The sequence below is a fragment of the Ctenopharyngodon idella genome, chromosome 7 (genome assembly GCF_019924925.1).
Source record: "Ctenopharyngodon idella isolate HZGC_01 chromosome 7, HZGC01, whole genome shotgun sequence".
NCBI classification, from domain to species: domain Eukaryota; kingdom Metazoa; phylum Chordata; class Actinopteri; order Cypriniformes; family Xenocyprididae; genus Ctenopharyngodon; species Ctenopharyngodon idella.
Genome location: NC_067226.1, coordinates 47,381,949 through 47,399,577, shown reverse-complemented (window position 1 = coordinate 47,399,577; position 17,629 = coordinate 47,381,949). Strand labels below are relative to the sequence as shown.

Here is a 17,629-nt window from a genome sequence, read left to right as displayed (position 1 = left end):
CACATTAGAGTAGCTTAGGAGCAGGGCCTAAAACTAACTTTTTGCCACACCTGCGAATAGCCGGTGACTTAAGAAATTACTGGCCATAAATATTTTTTCCTGTTCCTTTTTTTTCTTGCAAAAACAGCCAGTTATTGCACCAAAATTTTAGATAGCAGTGAAAATTCACAATTCTCTATTCCAACTTCGATACCACCGCTAAAACTACTAGCCTAACTAATATAAATTTAAAACATTATGAAAAACAATTAACAGTATAGTTTTCAGGTAGAGACACTGAATAAAGTAATCAAATGCAAAGTCACATTGGATAGTCCTCACTTTATAAATTAAACAATCAATCCTTATTAAAGTTTCAAAAGGTATTCAGTCAAGAGCACCAAGTGATTTTTTTCTTTGTCCTTTTTTGTTTGATTAACATTAAAAACACAGGCAGCAAGAGACATATTAGGCTGCTGTCACTTTAAGACCCAACGCACGGATCCAATATACTGGGGTGAGCAGGGTGACCGCAGAAGTATGCTAGTCATCATTCCAAACATTGGTTATGTGTGGTACTTACTTCACTGGAGTCCTCCTGCTGGTTAATGACAGTCAATGCGTCCTCAGAGGCCTGTCTCTTAGCCTCGGCCAGAGCTCTCTCCATCTTGGAGCGCTCAGCAGAGATCATCTCGTGAGCTTTCCTCTCAGCATCCGACACCGCCTTCTGCAGCTCTGACATGGCCTGCCTCTTCACTTCATTTACTGCCTCCTCTGAAAATGAGGAAGGAATATCAAGAGAAAAAAATAAGACATTATCCCTGTAGACCACTGCTGTTCCTCTCAACATCCTTTATTGAGGCACTCAAAGCTTTCAGCTTGTTTCATCTCTCCAAGCAGATGTACATCATCCAAGATTTAAAACATTCTGTCAGAAAAATAAGCTATTAATAATTGATCCAAACGACAGTGGTTACAATTATTTCCAGTGTTGATAGGCAGTAGACATCTCGAAAGGTTGTTCACAAGCTTGCCTATTTACCTAACAGTATATGATTAAATATTTCATATTTTTCACTAAGTGGATAAATGGCACATGGCTTCAATACTGAGGCTGAATCACTCCGTTTGTGGCAAACCTTGTTCCACAAATGGCATTGTTTGTGAGTGTGCGTATATCCGTGTGTTTTCAGGACATGCAGGTGTGAGTGTGTACGGATGTTGTCTAAAATAGAAATCTAACACCTGACTCAGTAGCACTCTGAACATTAGGGTTCCTTGTGCTGCAGGGTCTTTCCTCGACCTTTTTAATGTGAACATTTAAAATAAGCTCTGAAACCTACTGAGCTAGGTGACCTAAACCACATTTTAAGGCACATTCCCAGTGTTTCAGACAGCCACATATTCTGCTTTGAAAGATACTCTGTTTTGGCCAAAATCTAATGCAGCATTGCATCATTTGCTGATTGCACACAACCTCAGATTGAACTGTGAAAAATAATGATAAACATTGTAATATCACATTAATGATGAATTATTTTACCCAGTATTTGTGTGTGCAAAGTATTTTCTTTTTTGTGATTCTTTAAGTCGATTTGTCGATTCTCATGCACCTCACATAAAGAGTTGCTTATGTAGAGTCTTTAAAAACAGTTACTTGTGAAGTTCCATTTATGTTAGAATTAGGAGGTACAGTTGCCTACACATATGAGGCAGCTTACTAGATTTGAGAAAAACTACTGTTGTGTGGGGTTATGGTTTAGATAGTATGTGGATGATTTCAGAATATGTCAGGATATTATGTGTATTGCTGCAGGGGGTACACACACACACACACACACACATTATTATTGCAGATTTTTCATATGTCTGGGCTCTACAATCTTTGCCCCAGAGTGTGTTTACTCTAGAAAGCTGGTTGTGAGGAGCCCAGTCATAAATATCTGTCATAACATACCCTCCATTCAATTCTCTATAGAGTTCTGCCTCAGGCTACTGACTGACTGAGTGTATGTGTGTGTTTTCAAATCTACATCACTACTGTCTCAGCTGGAAAGCTAGTTAGTATTCAGTTTGTTCTCTCCGCACCTCCCACACACATCTCCTCATTTTTTTCCCAGTGCCTTCATTCTTCACTTCTTTGCTTTTCTCCTCATCTTTTTGGTTCTTGCCAATTTCTCTGTATCTTTGAAAACACTAGACTGCTTAATCAGACTCAGAGCATGCACCACTAAAATTAGTTTGCAAATTTAATTAATTTTTATCAAGGAGACTTGGGAGCAGATGCTAGAGCAATTGGCACATAATGGAAAACATGGGGCGGCAATATTAACGTTTTAATCCCACAGGGATATGTCAGTTTTCAAGTTTTTTTTTCTTTCTGCTATTCTCTTGCATTATATTCAAAGGCAGTTTCAGGCCTCACCAAAGGCAGAGGGACATCAAAATCTAGACACTCACAGGTAGGAAAATTATGTTTGACATCCCTTTAATATCTCAGTTATTCCTCCCAGACAGCAATGAATAAGTTGCCAGTTTCTGAAATTTTCTCTCCTATGAAAAAGACCCTAGTAATCTCACTTTTAGTAGTCTCAGTCTTCAGTTTACCTCTGGAAATTTCAGAAGACATCTGTCAATGCTTCAAACTATGGTCAGATTTGCCAGCCTGCCATCAAAAATCTTTTTTCATCAAATTCTTCCAAGACTGATTTGTCTGAGCTATGCTATCCACATTAATAGTATAGTTCTGCCTCATTTGTTTGAATGAGAGATTTTAAGAGAAACACTTGTGAAAAAAAATTGACTGAGAGCTCCATTAAGTCTTCAGGGCCATCTATGCTATAAATAAAATGTAAAAAGATCAGGCTGATTTGTAACACAGGTGTAATACGGGTGCTGTTACTCACCCTGCTTGTTCTGAAGTTGCTTTAATGCTGGCGAAAGCGGGATACTTGTAGAACCTGCATGAAAAACAGCTGCAGTTAAAAGAGCTTTTGTCACAGTGAAAATGCAGCTAAGATTTGCAGACAACAGCAGCATCATTCCGGCATAATAAATAAGTAACGGCATATTGATTTTACTCAGCTGTAATGTTACCGGTGTGGGTCACAGTTAATAAGTGCCCTTTGATCTCTGACCTTTGGGCAAGTGACACCACCTGTGCTCTGGCTGACCTCATCAGTATTATGTGTGACCTACATGGCACAGAGGGCTTATGTACAGCCCCCCTAGCCTTTTATAATAAAATAGACATATTGAACAAGAACAATCCAGCCGTGTTTTCCCTCACTTTCCTTTCTTTCTCTCTCTCTCTCAGGGCAGGGTCACGTTTATTGGCCCTACCTGTGCTGCTCTGCTGTTGACTGCTGCAGGTTACTGCATTCTCACTGCAGCTTTAACTGCAGTTGTCTTTCATGGCCATGACAGATGGAGATCTCTTAACACTAATGACATTCTACGGCCTCCTGGTCTTGCATAACTACAGCTGTGAGGCCCTGCAGGCCAGTTGGCATATGTTTGTGTGCATGTGTAGAAGTAGGTGACTGCAGACAATGCACTGTCCAGATGCACTCACCAGCCTTTCGCCAGATCTCCTCGGGCAGGTAGCCTGAAGGGGGCCGGTGCAGGAAATCTCTGTGGATTTCTGTAAAAGGGCATTAAAAGAGCAACTTGAGTTTACCTGAGTGAGAGAAAAGCTTCTTATTCTCCCTCAGCCATAGACAGTACCCAAAACAACTCTGCTGATTATCTAAAATCCTGACATGCTCTTGGAGGTTGACAACCATGTCCTTACCAGGTGTGATGCACCCTTCCCTAATTACTGCAATCACAAGTAGCATCAATTTTGTTGGCTGCTTGGTTTATATTTCTCATCGCACCTCCACAGCGAAATGTCATTGTCCCTCATAGCTGTATTATAAACATTGAACATGTTGTGACTGGCAGAGTAATGCAGCATTTCTGCTCTCAATGAAGACAAAAAAAAAATTGCTGGGAACTTTGTGTCATGCCTGCTTAGGACAGAGTTTCCCAAACCTATTCCCAGGAACCTACAGTACTGCATATGTCTCTCTTATCTGACACCTAATTTAAATCATAGATCACTATAGTAATGACCTGTTGAGTGGAATCAGGTGTATTAACTTACAAAGACATCTAAATGCAGTACTGTGAGTCCCTAGGAACAGGGTGAATTTTGACATGGTGTGACAGACAAAAATTAGCTGGCCCATGCCAAAGGCTAGGGTAAGGACAAACTGTAAGGTAAGTGGGCTAAATGTGGAATCACATGCCGACTGGTCCTAAAAAAACAGATTAGATTTTTTCGGTATGTTGGCTGATGGAAACCACTTGTGTCTGCAGCTGCTAAGAATGTGTGAGACATGCTGCGTGCCGAGCATCTGCGCCTGCGGCTGCATCTGCAGCGGTGCATGTACCTAGCGGCTGTGTGTCGCTGCTGTTAGAAGTGTTGGAGGAGGAAGAGTTGTGGTGGGGAGGAAGAGGAGGAGGCCGCTGGGCGGAGCTCCCACCTTTTTTCATATCCTCCACGTCGCTATAGCGACGGATCCAGTGGTTCATTTCCTCGCGGTCCGCCTCCTGGCAGCGTCGCAGCACAGTGAGGGAACGCCGCGTCTTCTCCACCATATCCATGATGCAGTTCAGCAACTACAGAGAGGAAGAGAAAGAAAGGGATGGGAAATAGTGGAAGAGATATATAGCAACATTAGACCACTTACATCCAAAGTCCACAATGCAACCTTCTTTGGCACTTACTAATCAAAAAATATGCTGTTTTATTTGAAGGGCTGATGCAGTAGTAAGCAGCACAAGCATGAGATATTTAGAACACTTTTTGTGAGTGTGTGTGCGTGTAATCCAGTGGTGCAGTGAGCGGTTGAGTGGTTAAGCAACAATAGCCCTGCAACAGCTGTGCTGCCAGTGGGAGAAGCCAAAACACTTCATTCTTCCCCTATGCTTTTACACCCTTCTCTCTCCCTATTTCCTCCTATCTTCCACACTACCCACCTCCCCTCGATAACATCTCCCCTCATCCATGTGATGCCATTCTTCACTCTTCGAGTATGTTGTTGGCTGTATTTATTTCAGATTTGGAAGCAGTCCAGAATAAGCCTGATTCCACAGACTGCAGCCCTTGTCTCAGCTGCTCTCTCCAGTGGGAACGTCCTCCGTTGGGTTCCTCACTCCATCTGTGGCCTTTTTATTCAATATGTGTTTGAGTGAGGGTAAATTTGTGTAGAGGCAGGGGAGGTAACGGTGAGGTGAGCAAAAAGCTAAATAAAAGCCTTATTGTCATCCAGAAAAGGTCTGAACTAAGTCATCTACCATCAGGTATCCATCAGTTTGACACGGCTGAAGTCTGTCAACATCCCCTCCACTGTAGTGCTCTTCTTTTTTGTCTTTCACACCATTTCCCTCCCATACAACTTTCCTGTGTCCATAAGTTGAAGTATCAGCTGGACTACCAAGTACCAACTGGCGGACCTCATTCTGACTTGGTGCACCATCTTCGTCAGGTTGGTTACGGTTGTTAGACCACCTTGGACCAGCAACCAGTATGCCACCATATTTCATAAACTATCTTGACCACATTAATATGCTATAACTTGTTTTCCCCCAGCAGAGTTAACAACTCTCTTGCTTGTGCTGTATGTATAAAAGATGATAAAGGAACAAAGCATCTGGTCACACATACGTTATCTAGGTGCTTCCATTCCTCAGCCCACTCGCGGTCTGTCAGCCGATGATCAATCACTTCCTCTTGACGTGCTCCATGCACGGCTATAACAGAAACACAGCACCACATTAGCATACACACTAACACGATAGAGAATCCATGTCCATGTAAGTGCAATTCTGCATTCCTGCCATTACTTCTGTGGTTGGAAATATTACTCAAACTATAAACCAGTTAAAAGCATGTTTGAATTTGCTGTAAAATATCAGATAAGTACCTGTGACTGTGCATCAGTTCTTGTTTAAAGCATTGTGGCTAACAACACTACTTAACTGTGGTAAATCACTGTAAACAAGGCCTCAAGTAGTTTTGGTTTATTTTACTATGGGCTACACCAATCTGACCTGATTGCCGGTGACGATCCCGGACGTCCCTGTGCTCTGCATGTCTGTAAGCATCTCTGTAGTGGTGGGCGAGTGCCATGTCTTCCAACCGGTAATGCTGCGGGGCAGGAGGGTTAGGATGTGGCAGACCATTGGGTGGGTGCGTTGGTAGGCCATTAGGGGGCGGATGTGCAGGTAAGCCACTGCTGGGGCTGAAGCGCTGACTGGGGCTCACTGTGCATGGACGTTTGGCCAGGTGTTCCGGGTGCAAGCCATCCCTGTCCCCTGCGCTCTCTTTGGTCCTGTTAGAAGGAATGTAGAAATGATTTTAGGACATTTCTAAGAGGAAAGAAGGCCATTGATAGTTTTACATTCTTGCAGTCTATCCCATCCCACCTCCCTCTTTCTCTCTGCCAGTCCACTCTTGTGTCCAAATGTTGAGGCCAGCTGTGAGCCATATGTGGACTCTAGCCTTCATATACCAAGAAGCGGAGTTAAATCCCAACCCCTTAATCTTTCCCGTTCTCACCCGTTTCTCTCTCCCTGTCTCTCTCCTGAACTGCTGTACTGTGAGAGCTGCTCCCTTTGGCAGATGTTCAGTGACACTGGCGTTTTGGAGCCATCTGGCTGGCCTGTGCTGCAGTGTTGATAATAATCTGTTTAGCTGAGTGCAGCAGCCAGGCATTCAGGGCTAAAGCTTCTCTCCCTTCTGCTTGCATGAAATACATGTGTGTGCGAGGAGTGTACATGGACTGTGCAACCTTGTTTTCTTGCACTTGAGAGTAGAGTGCAGTTGGCTCGGACATCTGACTCTGGCTGCATATACGACACCCCATCATGCCCGCCTCCGCAACCAACCAAAAAACGTCCAATCTTTTGCAGCATTTCTGCGGTTGTGGCCAGATATCCCACAAATCAAAGCAACAGCTGGGGCTCCCGCCGTGATATGGTAAGCCTAGGGTTCTGAGATGGAGGTGTATGGATTACAGTAGGGGATTGCCCATTCCTCTACCCCCACCTCTCTCTCTTTTTCTCTGTCTCTCTCTCTCTCTATTCATCCCTCCCCCCGGATCAGTTCAAGCAGGGGTTCAGCAAGATCACCATCTGGACACATCGCTTGACATATGGGCAGCTACCAGGGAACTAACAGGAGACAGTGCGGATGAGAGAGTAGAAGAAAAACAAAAGGAGACAAACAGGAATATTGGTGCTTCAAATCCCACTGTTAATTTTTTGATTGTCTAGAGCACTAGATTCCTCAACGTTGTATGTGGAGAGAATGGACACTGTTGCTATGCATATGCTTTTGTGTGATGTTAGAGCATCTCAGTCGGTTTCTACTCCACAGGCAGCTGGCAGCACCTGGCAGACACGCCACTCACACTTCCACCTTCTCTCTACCCTCCTCACTGTCTCTTTCTGTGTGGCCTAACCTTTCCACACCCTCTGCTCATTACATTGAGTGTGTGTGCATTTCAAAGCCAGACAGGAAGAAGTATGCCCAGGGCAAGGTTGTGTTGACATTTACCGTAGCTGTCTACATTTTTGCCTTTTGCTTGACTTTGTAGGTATTTATGACTCAAGGTATTTGTTATGAAAATGGTACACAGAAAGACAAGTTTGTGTGTGTTAAAGTGTGTGTACCTGTCCGGGGTACGTCTCTTGCCATGTTCGTTGAGTTCCAGCATGATCTCGGAGGAGTCCAGTGGAGAGCTGGCGTTGGCATCCAGCAGCAGCTGTTCATGCTGGGCCAGATACTGTGCTGGGGTCTGCTTTGCCATCCGAGCACAGTGAAGCAGCTCCCTCTGCAGGAGGGGCAAGTTAGCCTGCCGGACAAAAAGAAAAAGAAAATGTGGGTGAGAAAGGAAAGCATTTTCTTCTAAAAAAAAAAAATAAATACTAGCTTACACCAACACAAGTCTCTATCTTCAAGGTGGATAGTGCTGGTTTAGTGCTGGTCTAGCCAGTGGACCACTAGCAAATCCCGGCTAGTAAAACTGGTTAACAAGAAAGTTGGCTGGTGAAGCTAGTTAACTAAAAAAGTCTTGGTAGTTAAGCTATTTAATAAGCCTGTTATGGATACTGGCAGGTTTATGCTGTTTAGTCCTAGTTTGGTAGCTGCTGGTTTGTGATTGGCATTAATGTTTATTGTGAAAGATGAACAGAATATCTTTCAGCATAAGATAGTTAATAAAGTAAGATTGTTGGCTAAGCAAGTTAAGATTTCTGGTAGGAACAATAATTGGGTTATGCTGGTTTGGTACTGGTCTAGTTGGTTCATTAATAAGCTGGCTAATCTAGTTAACTATAATGTTCGTTTTTCTGGAAAGGCTAGTCAAGAAGTCTGGTGGGACATCAACAGCTGAAGCTGGAGACCAGTATCCAAAACACAGCATATGCTGATGACCAGTTATGTTGGTCTTTCAACATGGTTTGTGGTAAGAGAGAGAGAGAGAAAGAGGATGAGATAAAACAGACACTTTCTCTGGCCCACCATGTGTTTGTGCCTTGCTGAGGTCTGCAGTAGGAGAACTCTGCTGCCTCTCTCTCTCACCCTCTCTTTCTTGTTGTCTTTTTCTCTTTGGCTGTCAGTATAACACTACACAGCTGGCTGATGATACAGATGTGTAACATCAACACTCTGCAGGCCTCTGACAGCAGCCTGTGAGCAATGTTCTGGGTGCCATGTACCACAGTGCTCTGCTTTGAATAAAACTCTCACACTATGAGATATGTCTTGTGTAGTCTATATCTCACTAACACGCGCAAATGCATAGTGGAAGACTTGGGGGTGGGTGGAAACTTTCCAGACCAAACATTTCCATTTTGTGGTCAATGGATATATTAACTCTCTACAACCAGTTATGGGTGTTACATATGCACTGAAATTTTGAGTTTTAAGTCTGTGGATGTTTGTTTTGGAATGGTTATTTCTTGCAAAAGCAAGTGTCTCTGTGAGTTCCCATATTTTATGCTGGACAGGGGAGTGTGGTGGCTGGCTTGTAGCCCCTTTAGTACTAGAACATTCTTTCAGCACCCAACAGTTTAAATCTGTGTTATCACTATATTTCATTGCAGTAGTGCGTTGTGTGCACATTTGCATGTCTGTGTATTTACATGTCTTTTAGGTGTGGTAATCTTTAAGCGCTGCACAACTAGAATTGGACTTTTATGGAGTCACAATGCGGCGTATTGCGTATGGCCACAAATCTTTTTTTCAACAAAGTATGCAATTGGAATTTTTAGTGATTTAATTTAGTATTCTTGTAATGTACTTTTGTGCATCAATGCAGAGTCATTTGAGAAAGCATCTCAATGCATCAGAGAATCTGTGTATGTGTTTGAGCCCTGGATCTGTGTGATGTGTGAGGACAGAAAGGGATCAGCATAAAGACAACAGCGGCAGAGCAACGGAAAGCTGTGCTGCTTACAGCACCCACTGCAACATCTGCCAGAAAATCTTCTTTGGCCCACACCACTCCTCTCCACTCTGGGTAAACACAAGTGTGCCAATTTTAATGAATCACAAATGATGGCCATATGGAGCACTAGATCAGCACAGACCAGCTACAGCAGAGCAGGGAGGGGGGATTTGGAAGGAGCTGCGGATGCTGTATCAAATGGACTTCACTCATGTACACGCACAGAAAACCATGCATCCGGGGTTAGGGAAATACTGAGCGAGTCTGTTCATTTGTGTGTTGATGCTGGCCGCCATCCATCTACCTTCTTTTTGTTTGTCACTTTGCCTGTCTGTCTCAAAGTCCCAATACCCTCCCCCTCCACCCCTTCCCATATGGTGCACCATAAGGAAGAGCTCCTCATACAGATACAGAAAGACTTTAAGAACTCTGGCGGAGTAGTCTCAGCTTCAGACAGCACGCCCACAGACTGTTCACCCACCGTCTGATTCATATTGCACAAAATGGAACTTGATTGACTGTTTTTACACACTTTGCAAGAGTCAAGTTTTTAGGGAAAAGTTTTCAAATCTGCCGGGAAACAACATTCCCTGGATGCTACAATGAGCGCTTCCAAAGTGGAACTCTGAATCGCTGGATAAATGATATGCAAGAGTTTGTTTGTTATTAGAAAGTAAACAAGATATCCTTGACCACACCTGTTTATTCTACTTTGCTCTCAGAATTGATGCTCCTAATGTGTACTAAAGTGTCGCTTTATAGTCAGACGGCCCTTTCCTTACTACGTGAGGCAATTCATGGAACTCAGTGCAGTGTGGACCTAACTTTGTCAATAGTCCAAATTTTGGATACTCAAGATTGCAGAAAGTGAAGAACTGTGTTTTTATGTTTTTGTGCCTGTTCTTACCTTGAGAAATGGAATGACAAATGGACGCAGGGGAAAGTTTGTGGCTTCCTGAAGTTTGGAGTGGAACTCTTCAATGGTTAGAGTTGAGTTCTGATAAGATAGAAAGAGCAATACATTTAACACCCAGTAGAGAAAAGAACTGGAGACAACACACTCAGTTAAAGGATAAAGAGAGCCATCAGACACTCACCACTAGCCCCAGCACCAGGCTGCGTACACGTTCTCCAATCTCGGGTGAGATGTCGTTGCCAAACTGCTGTAGTGTGGTAAGGAAACGCTTAAGCTTACAGAGTTGTCGGGCTCCACAGGCAGGCGGGAGCTGCTGGGTTGGTAGGGAAGCTGTAGAGGAGGTGGCCGGTCCATTGCTGAAGCCGTTGGGGGTTGAGGGAGCTCCGTTTAGCGTTGTGGGAGAGTGACTGCTCCCGTTCAGCACTGAGGAAAGAGAGCCACTGTTTGTATTAGCATCATTTAAGACACACAAGGTTCCTTTGCTCTCTTTTTTATCCATCTCAGTCCTGGGAAGCCCACTCCAGGAGCCTCCAACATAGCACGAAGAGGGCACATGCATTCCGAGAACAGCCAAAGAACAAACTGAAACTACAGATACACTGTGACAGTAACGCAGCACATTGCTCTGTACTCTTCGTTTCATTCTCTACACACTGCGAATGGGGCCATCAGCTACCTCTCACTCACTATCTCTCTCCACGATATACACACATGCCGCCCACCCGGTCTATTGCTTCCCACTGCTCACCCACTCACTCACTAAGACACAACTATAAGAGGAACGTGTTAAAGAGGTCCCAAAAATAGCCCCCTGGACTGGGTTACTTTTATTCCAACAGCAGGTGTGTATCTAAATCAGGCTGTGCACATGTCTACCAGCTGAGAGCAGATTTGCAGCTTTCAGAGTCCAGGCCGCCCCATCCACACTTCCACTCCATCTCCACTTCTCCATCTCATCCCTCAACTCTTTCCTCTTCCTTCTGATAGTCGAGTGCCTTCTCCCTAAGAGTAGGGCTTCTGTTTTGTATTACCTGTGCCTGAAGCCCTGACCACAGATAAACAAATATTACTCGAGTAGTGGACACAGCGTGAGGGCTTAGAGTTACAGACCATAATCCTCTGGGACATTGGTAAGCATATGATTGTGCAAACACAGCTTGGAGGGTAGCTTTCCTCCAAGTTGGGAGGCATGTTCACACTGCTGGGTGTATGAGTGTGTGCATGGCTTCATGTTGCAGAACACAGGGTCTTTCATTTCGCTTGTGCCCCTTTTTATCTCGCCATTCCAGGCTGGACACATGTGGGTTTACCATGTGACTCCCACACTTGTGTTCTGGTTTTAGAGTGGCAAGCAGGCTACGCTACGACCCATGCAACAGGTGAAACAACAAGGCTTGTCATTGCTATATAGGGTAGCGAGATCTGCCAAGCTCCGCCGAGCCTGATGCTGCCCCCGTATGCAGTAAACAAATCTCTTGCTGTCTATCCTAAGCACTTGCACTCCAAGACAATGGCTCAACCTACCATACACAAACACTCTTAAATACACTTGCTCATGTTACAAGGGCATTCTGTGCTATAGGAACACTCTGCAATTCCAATAAAGCGCCAATGAGAGTGGAAAGTTCTGCTCGTGATCTACTGACGACGCGCAAATTAAAGAACACAGACGCAGCCAGATCATTTCCATAATGACCAACGCAATCTACCAAGAGCAACGCAAATTAGCGTCTGGTTTAAGACATGCTTTTTGTGTGCGGTAAATAATTTCGCAAATACCAGTAAATTGACTAGCATAAACCTTAGTAAATCACCTTGCATGATTCATTTAAATACTCTCCTCCCATAAATTTTGCATCTGAATGGGAAACTCCTACAAATGCATATGCAATAAGGTAAAAAATTACTGTGTCTATGCCTTTTCACTGCGTGTCTTTAGTAAATCCTGACAGTAGCTTTTTAACGGCAAAAGAGGGTTTGCACTGGCGCAAGGCTGCAAGCTATTAGTAAATCTGGCCAAAATGTGCATTCTTTTGTTACTGTGGTGGTTACAAACTTCAGTATTTAAAAGGGGGCCGGGGGGTTAATAATATGTTATTATTCAGTTAGCTAGCTATAAAAATTTTGACAGTTCACTAACTTTAACTTGCTCAGCAAGATTTGTATCAGATTGTTGCTCCAACTTGACATTAGTTTGCCTAAAAGAGATAACAGACCGTAGAAGACAGTTTACCCTACACTCCCTTGTGGTAATCCTTGAAACACATATTTGCATTGCATTTTGAATTGCTGGTCTACACCTTGTTTTCTAGGGTGTTTTGAATGCAGCAAGTTCACAAAACAAATTTATGCATGTTTGCACTAGGATCACTTACTTGTTGTGGGTGTGAATGATGCATTGCGATTGGCTGCCTGGCTGACAGCAGGGGGTGGAGGTGGCATTGTGGGCGGAGTTGACCTGGGCTGGGTTTTGACATCAGCAGGTGAATCTGGCATCGTTCCAGCCTTCTGTCCTGTGCTACCTACAAATTACATAAAACAGTTTTATTCTTTCAGAGCTTTGCCATTTTATACATTCCAAAAGTAGTGAGACGGACAGGTAATAACAAGATCGACAAAATGTGCAGCATTCAAACCCATATCTCCCTGTAGAGTGCCATGGCTTAATGTGTCTGAAGCATGTCTGCTAACCATCAGGCCAATACGTACATCTACTCTGTCTGGGCACATAAAAGCTACATGGCACTTGTTCAAAATGTATCATGTTTGACACATATGTTGTGTCTTGTTCACAGTGCTGGATCATGCATGTGGCATTCTTTTTTCAGCAGTACCCCTCTAGTGAGTCGTTCAGACAGACTTATAATATTTCATAGCAGTAAATCTGTGTAGTCTCCGCTGATAGAGATAAAGTGTGGCTTTGGCAGACTGAGGCGGAGGGTAAATGTCACTGCTGTTGAAAACATCCAGTCACACCTGTTCTCCAACTCAGCTGCTGCTGACGGGACCCCTCTCCCCACCACCCAATCCCCCCATCACCCTGACATCCCCATCAATGTCCTCCACCCCCCGCCTGTTGTCCGCTCTTGTCTGCCGGATGGACAGGCACTTGACAGCCAGTGACAAGTGCAGCTGGATCTGCTGCTGTCCATCACGGTGCTGAACACTTCAACAAGGCTGCGTTCACACCGACCCTCATCTCTGCTCCGCTGTGGGACCAAACATGGCAAGTCTTCCTCACTCTTGCCCGCCTGGCCTGTATTGGTCATGTGACAATCCCTTTGTCTACCCAGCTACCTAACTATGGTGTCACATGCTGATCTCTCAGTTCTGTCCTCACATCTGAAGTAACACACTCATCGTTGTCAGTTATGGGATGAAAATCTAGTTTCTATGACAGCTCATGGTTTCACTTCAGTGTCCCAACGAATGCCAACAAGCATCAAATTCCAACAGTGGTTTTGTTGGATCAGTGTCAGCCCTGTTGGTGTTTTTGGGCACTGTGAAATGACATGTGAGCAAATTTTTATCATCAGGTGATGTGTATATCAGTGCTGATGTTAATGTGTGTGTGTGTGTGTGTGTGTGTTTGAAAGGACAGATATTCCAAAAGAAATACCATCAGATGGTACAGAGTTTAGCACACAACATCACTGGTGACAGCTCACATTTGCTACTCCTTACCATCGTCTGTCGCCGAGAGGGACACTTTAGATGCCACAAACTCTGAGAGAAGAACTTCAATGCTCATTTATTCTAGAGACCATAAGATGGAAAGATCTGATAAATGTGTATAAATTTTGCATGTGCTAGTTTGGGATGGATTTTATAATCACTGTATGTTACTGTAATGATCCATCTATGAGACTGTTTTGTTACTGTATAACTTTTGCGCTTTTGCTTTGTTGTAATACATTTTATATGCTGATGACAATATTCAGTTTTGCAAATCAAATCATTTTGTGTGTAACCCTGTAACTCCTTTCTCATCAATTATAATTGCCAAATGCACATACCATGCTGAGAACTTTATGATATTTCAAAGAATTTGCATGTCCAAAAAACATGGTATTACAATAATCCATGTCCAAAAGAGCGTTATACCATTTAACATAGATCAAGTACAGTAAATGCACAAAAGTAAACATTAAATGTTTCACCATTCTGTGTGAGGCTGTACACAGCATGTGTTGAGCAGCAGGCTCTCTGACAGGCGCCTCTTGTCTCAGTGCTGTCACTCACTGTGGATCAGTTGCCCCCACTTCTGTCCACTGTCACCTTCAGTCAGATAGACCTCCCGAAAAACAGCACAACACCCTGGCCGTTTGCTAGGGCCACCAGCCCAGGCCATGTTCGGAGAAAGCCCCCACCGCCCGGCCGAGATGTCATGTGCAAAAATAACTAAACGTACAGGGTCACAGCCAAACTACTAACAGCCAGATAATTGGTACTCGACCTTAGAGGGATGACAGCTGCAGGAGGGTGACAGGGTATGAAGCTGGTCTGTGGGTTAGGGGCCGCCTCGGCACAGGGGACATGTTGAGGGTCCTGAGGAGCACAACATTTGTGCTGTTTCTACTCTCAATCTTATTGCATGTTCTAAGCAGGCCTCATACTACAATTTTCCGCCACCAGGTAACATTCTGTCCTCACTGATAACAAAAGTGCTATGGAAAGTGTCAAAATAGCATCCAATCATAACATGCTTGATATTTATGCTGCCTGTAATCACATAATTCAAAAATCAGAGGAGCTGCATTAATTGAATACCTTTACATAATGGGAATTTAAACCAATGACAATTCATGATGGGCGGAGCTACCTAGTGCATTTTTACAGACATAGAATTCAAGCAACCAACAAAATGTCTATTATGTAATTTCTTTTAAAATGCACAATACAGGATTTATCGTTTGTTGTTCTACTCAGAAAATTGACATCTGTTAAGTGGTTTTGGGGTTCTTCATATCACCAACCATTTGAGACAAAGCAATTGTCTTCAAATGTTAAAGGATTAGTTCACTTCAGAATTCAAATTTCCTGATAATTTACTCACCCCCATGTCATCCAAGATGTTCATGTCTTTCTTTCTTCAGTCGAAAAGAAATTAAAGTTTTTGAGGAAAACATTCCAGGATTTTTCTCCATATAGTGGACTTCACTGGGGATCGACGGGTTGAAAGTCTAAATGTCAGTTTCAGTGCAGCTTCAAAGAGCTCTACACGATCCCAGACGAGGAATAAGGGTCTTATCTAGAGAAATGATCTGTCATTTTCTAAAAAACTTAAAAGTTATATACTTTTTAACCACAAATGCTCATCTTGCACTGCTCTGCGATGCACCACACATTACGTAATCATGTTGGAAAGGTCACTTGTGATGTAGGTGGAAGTACCACGGTAGGGCGAAAAACTCCATCTCATTTTCTCCTCCAACTTCAAAATCGTCCGACATCGTTGTTTTACCTTTTTTTTGTAAAGGCCGTTAGTCTTTGCACGTTCACTTTGTGAACACTTGCTCGGTACTTCCGCCTACGTCACGTGTGACATTTCCAACGTGATTACGTAATGCGTGGAGCATCACAGAGCAGTGCAAGACGAGCATTTGTGGTTAAGAAGTATATAATTTTTTTTTTTTTGAAAATGACAGATCGTTTCGCTAGATAAGACCCTTATTCCTCGTCTGGGATCAAACTGCAATTTGGACCTTCAAACCATTGTACCCTGTTGAAGTCCACTATATGGAAAAAAATACTGGAATGTTTTTCTCAAAAAACATTATTTTTTTTTTCGACTGAAGAAAGAAAGACAAACATCTTAGATGACATGGGGGTGAGTAAATTATCAGGAAAATTTAATTCTGGAGTGAACTAATCCTTTAATAAAGAACGATACATGTGAAAAGAAAAATTATCATCTAAAGATCGACCCCAGGGCAATAAACATAACAAGGTATTAGGACTAATGCCGCACTGACCAAAATAGGCACTAGCTGGCCTGCCGTGCGGGGTTAACGGTGCACTGCTCTGTGCGTCGCTGTCCCTGTCATTGCCAAATGTAGACAGGTAGAGAGAGATCCTGCTAAGGCCACAAGCCCTGCCTGTCCATCTGTCACTCAGCCCAGCAGCTTGTAGTCTCAGAGGGGCCATTAAACAAAGAACAGGCCAGCAAACATTCACACAGACACACATCAGTCACTCATAACCTGAGGAAATGTTAATGTTAGTTTTCAATAGGAACTATATGATGGCCTATAAGAAGGAAGTCAGAGATGTGCACGATCTCTGTAATTTGAAATTATTTAAATTTAAAAAGATGAATAAAATCCATTCCCTCCAAGGGCTGCTGCTTTAAAGCTTCCTGACAGAAAAACAGGCCATAATCACTTCTTTTTAATTTACTCTTAGGGGAGCAACATGTGGTAATTCCTGCATCCATTCTCAGGGGATTCTGGAAGTTGCCATGGCCTGGCTGCAGTGGCATGAACTCCCACAGGAGGACTGAGAAAGAGACAGAGGCGCTGTGGAATATATGCGGACACAATGTGAGAGAGGCAAGTCTGCCCTGCTCTGCCTGTATCCACTGTGGGATTACAGATATCTGATTAATCTGACCAGCTAAAGGACACGGTAGGACACACACACACACACACACACACACACGGGGCACTGGATTTCACTTTTAATACATTAGAAAGTCCATGTATGAGCCCCTTCTCTGACCATCTGTGCTTCCATAAAGCCCAAACAAAGAATTACTTAGATAAGATACAAAGAGAGACGGTGCTAACCGAACGGAAGATTCAGCATCTGTAAAAGCAGCACAGTGTATTGCTCACAAATCATGTTTTAATATCTCAGCCTTGAGTTTAGGAGATAGTAAGAGAGACCGAGAGAGGTTTGCTTTGCATGCTCAGACCAGCATGGGAAACGGAGGTGGATTGATATTTTAATGAAACAACTAAGAACTCCATTACTCTGGGTGTACCTTCTTGCTTAAAAAAATAAAGCATGTGCATACACAGTCAATTATACCTCTATGAGACGGAAGAGCCATACTGTGAGATCAATAAGCCAAATAGATCTAGCTCACAATGCAATACGCTTTTAACAGACCTCCTACAGATATTTGACTTGATCTTCATTGCTGTGATTCTGTAATGATGTTAAAGCAGTCTCTCTGGGCTTCCGCCTTGACCATATGCTTGATGTCTGGAGGAAAACGCTCACTTATAGG

The 17,629-nt window shown here is 43.4% G+C and overlaps 1 protein-coding gene across 11 annotated transcripts in view; it reads right to left on the bottom strand.

The window, feature by feature from the left end:
• The window catches only part of cbfa2t3 (CBFA2/RUNX1 partner transcriptional co-repressor 3), a 56,484-nt gene that overhangs the window by 4,923 nt on the left and 33,932 nt on the right, over window positions 1-17,629 (bottom strand). For 7 of the 11 annotated variants that reach the window (XM_051901107.1, XM_051901108.1, XM_051901116.1 and 4 more), the window contains 10 exons: window positions 12,771-12,917; window positions 10,577-10,818; window positions 10,387-10,476; window positions 7,702-7,883; window positions 6,079-6,359; window positions 5,693-5,778; window positions 4,416-4,644; window positions 3,554-3,622; window positions 2,886-2,939; window positions 563-753 (listed from right to left, as the gene is read on the bottom strand). In XM_051901107.1, the coding sequence (XP_051757067.1) occupies window positions 563-753; window positions 2,886-2,939; window positions 3,554-3,622; window positions 4,416-4,644; window positions 5,693-5,778; window positions 6,079-6,359; window positions 7,702-7,883; window positions 10,387-10,476; window positions 10,577-10,818; window positions 12,771-12,917 (1,571 nt within the window). The remainder of the gene's footprint in view (window positions 1-562; window positions 754-2,885; window positions 2,940-3,553; window positions 3,623-4,415; window positions 4,645-5,692; window positions 5,779-6,078; window positions 6,360-7,701; window positions 7,884-10,386; window positions 10,477-10,576; window positions 10,819-12,770; window positions 12,918-17,629) is intronic. The other 4 variants (XM_051901109.1, XM_051901111.1, XM_051901112.1 and 1 more) reach the window with 3 other exon arrangements.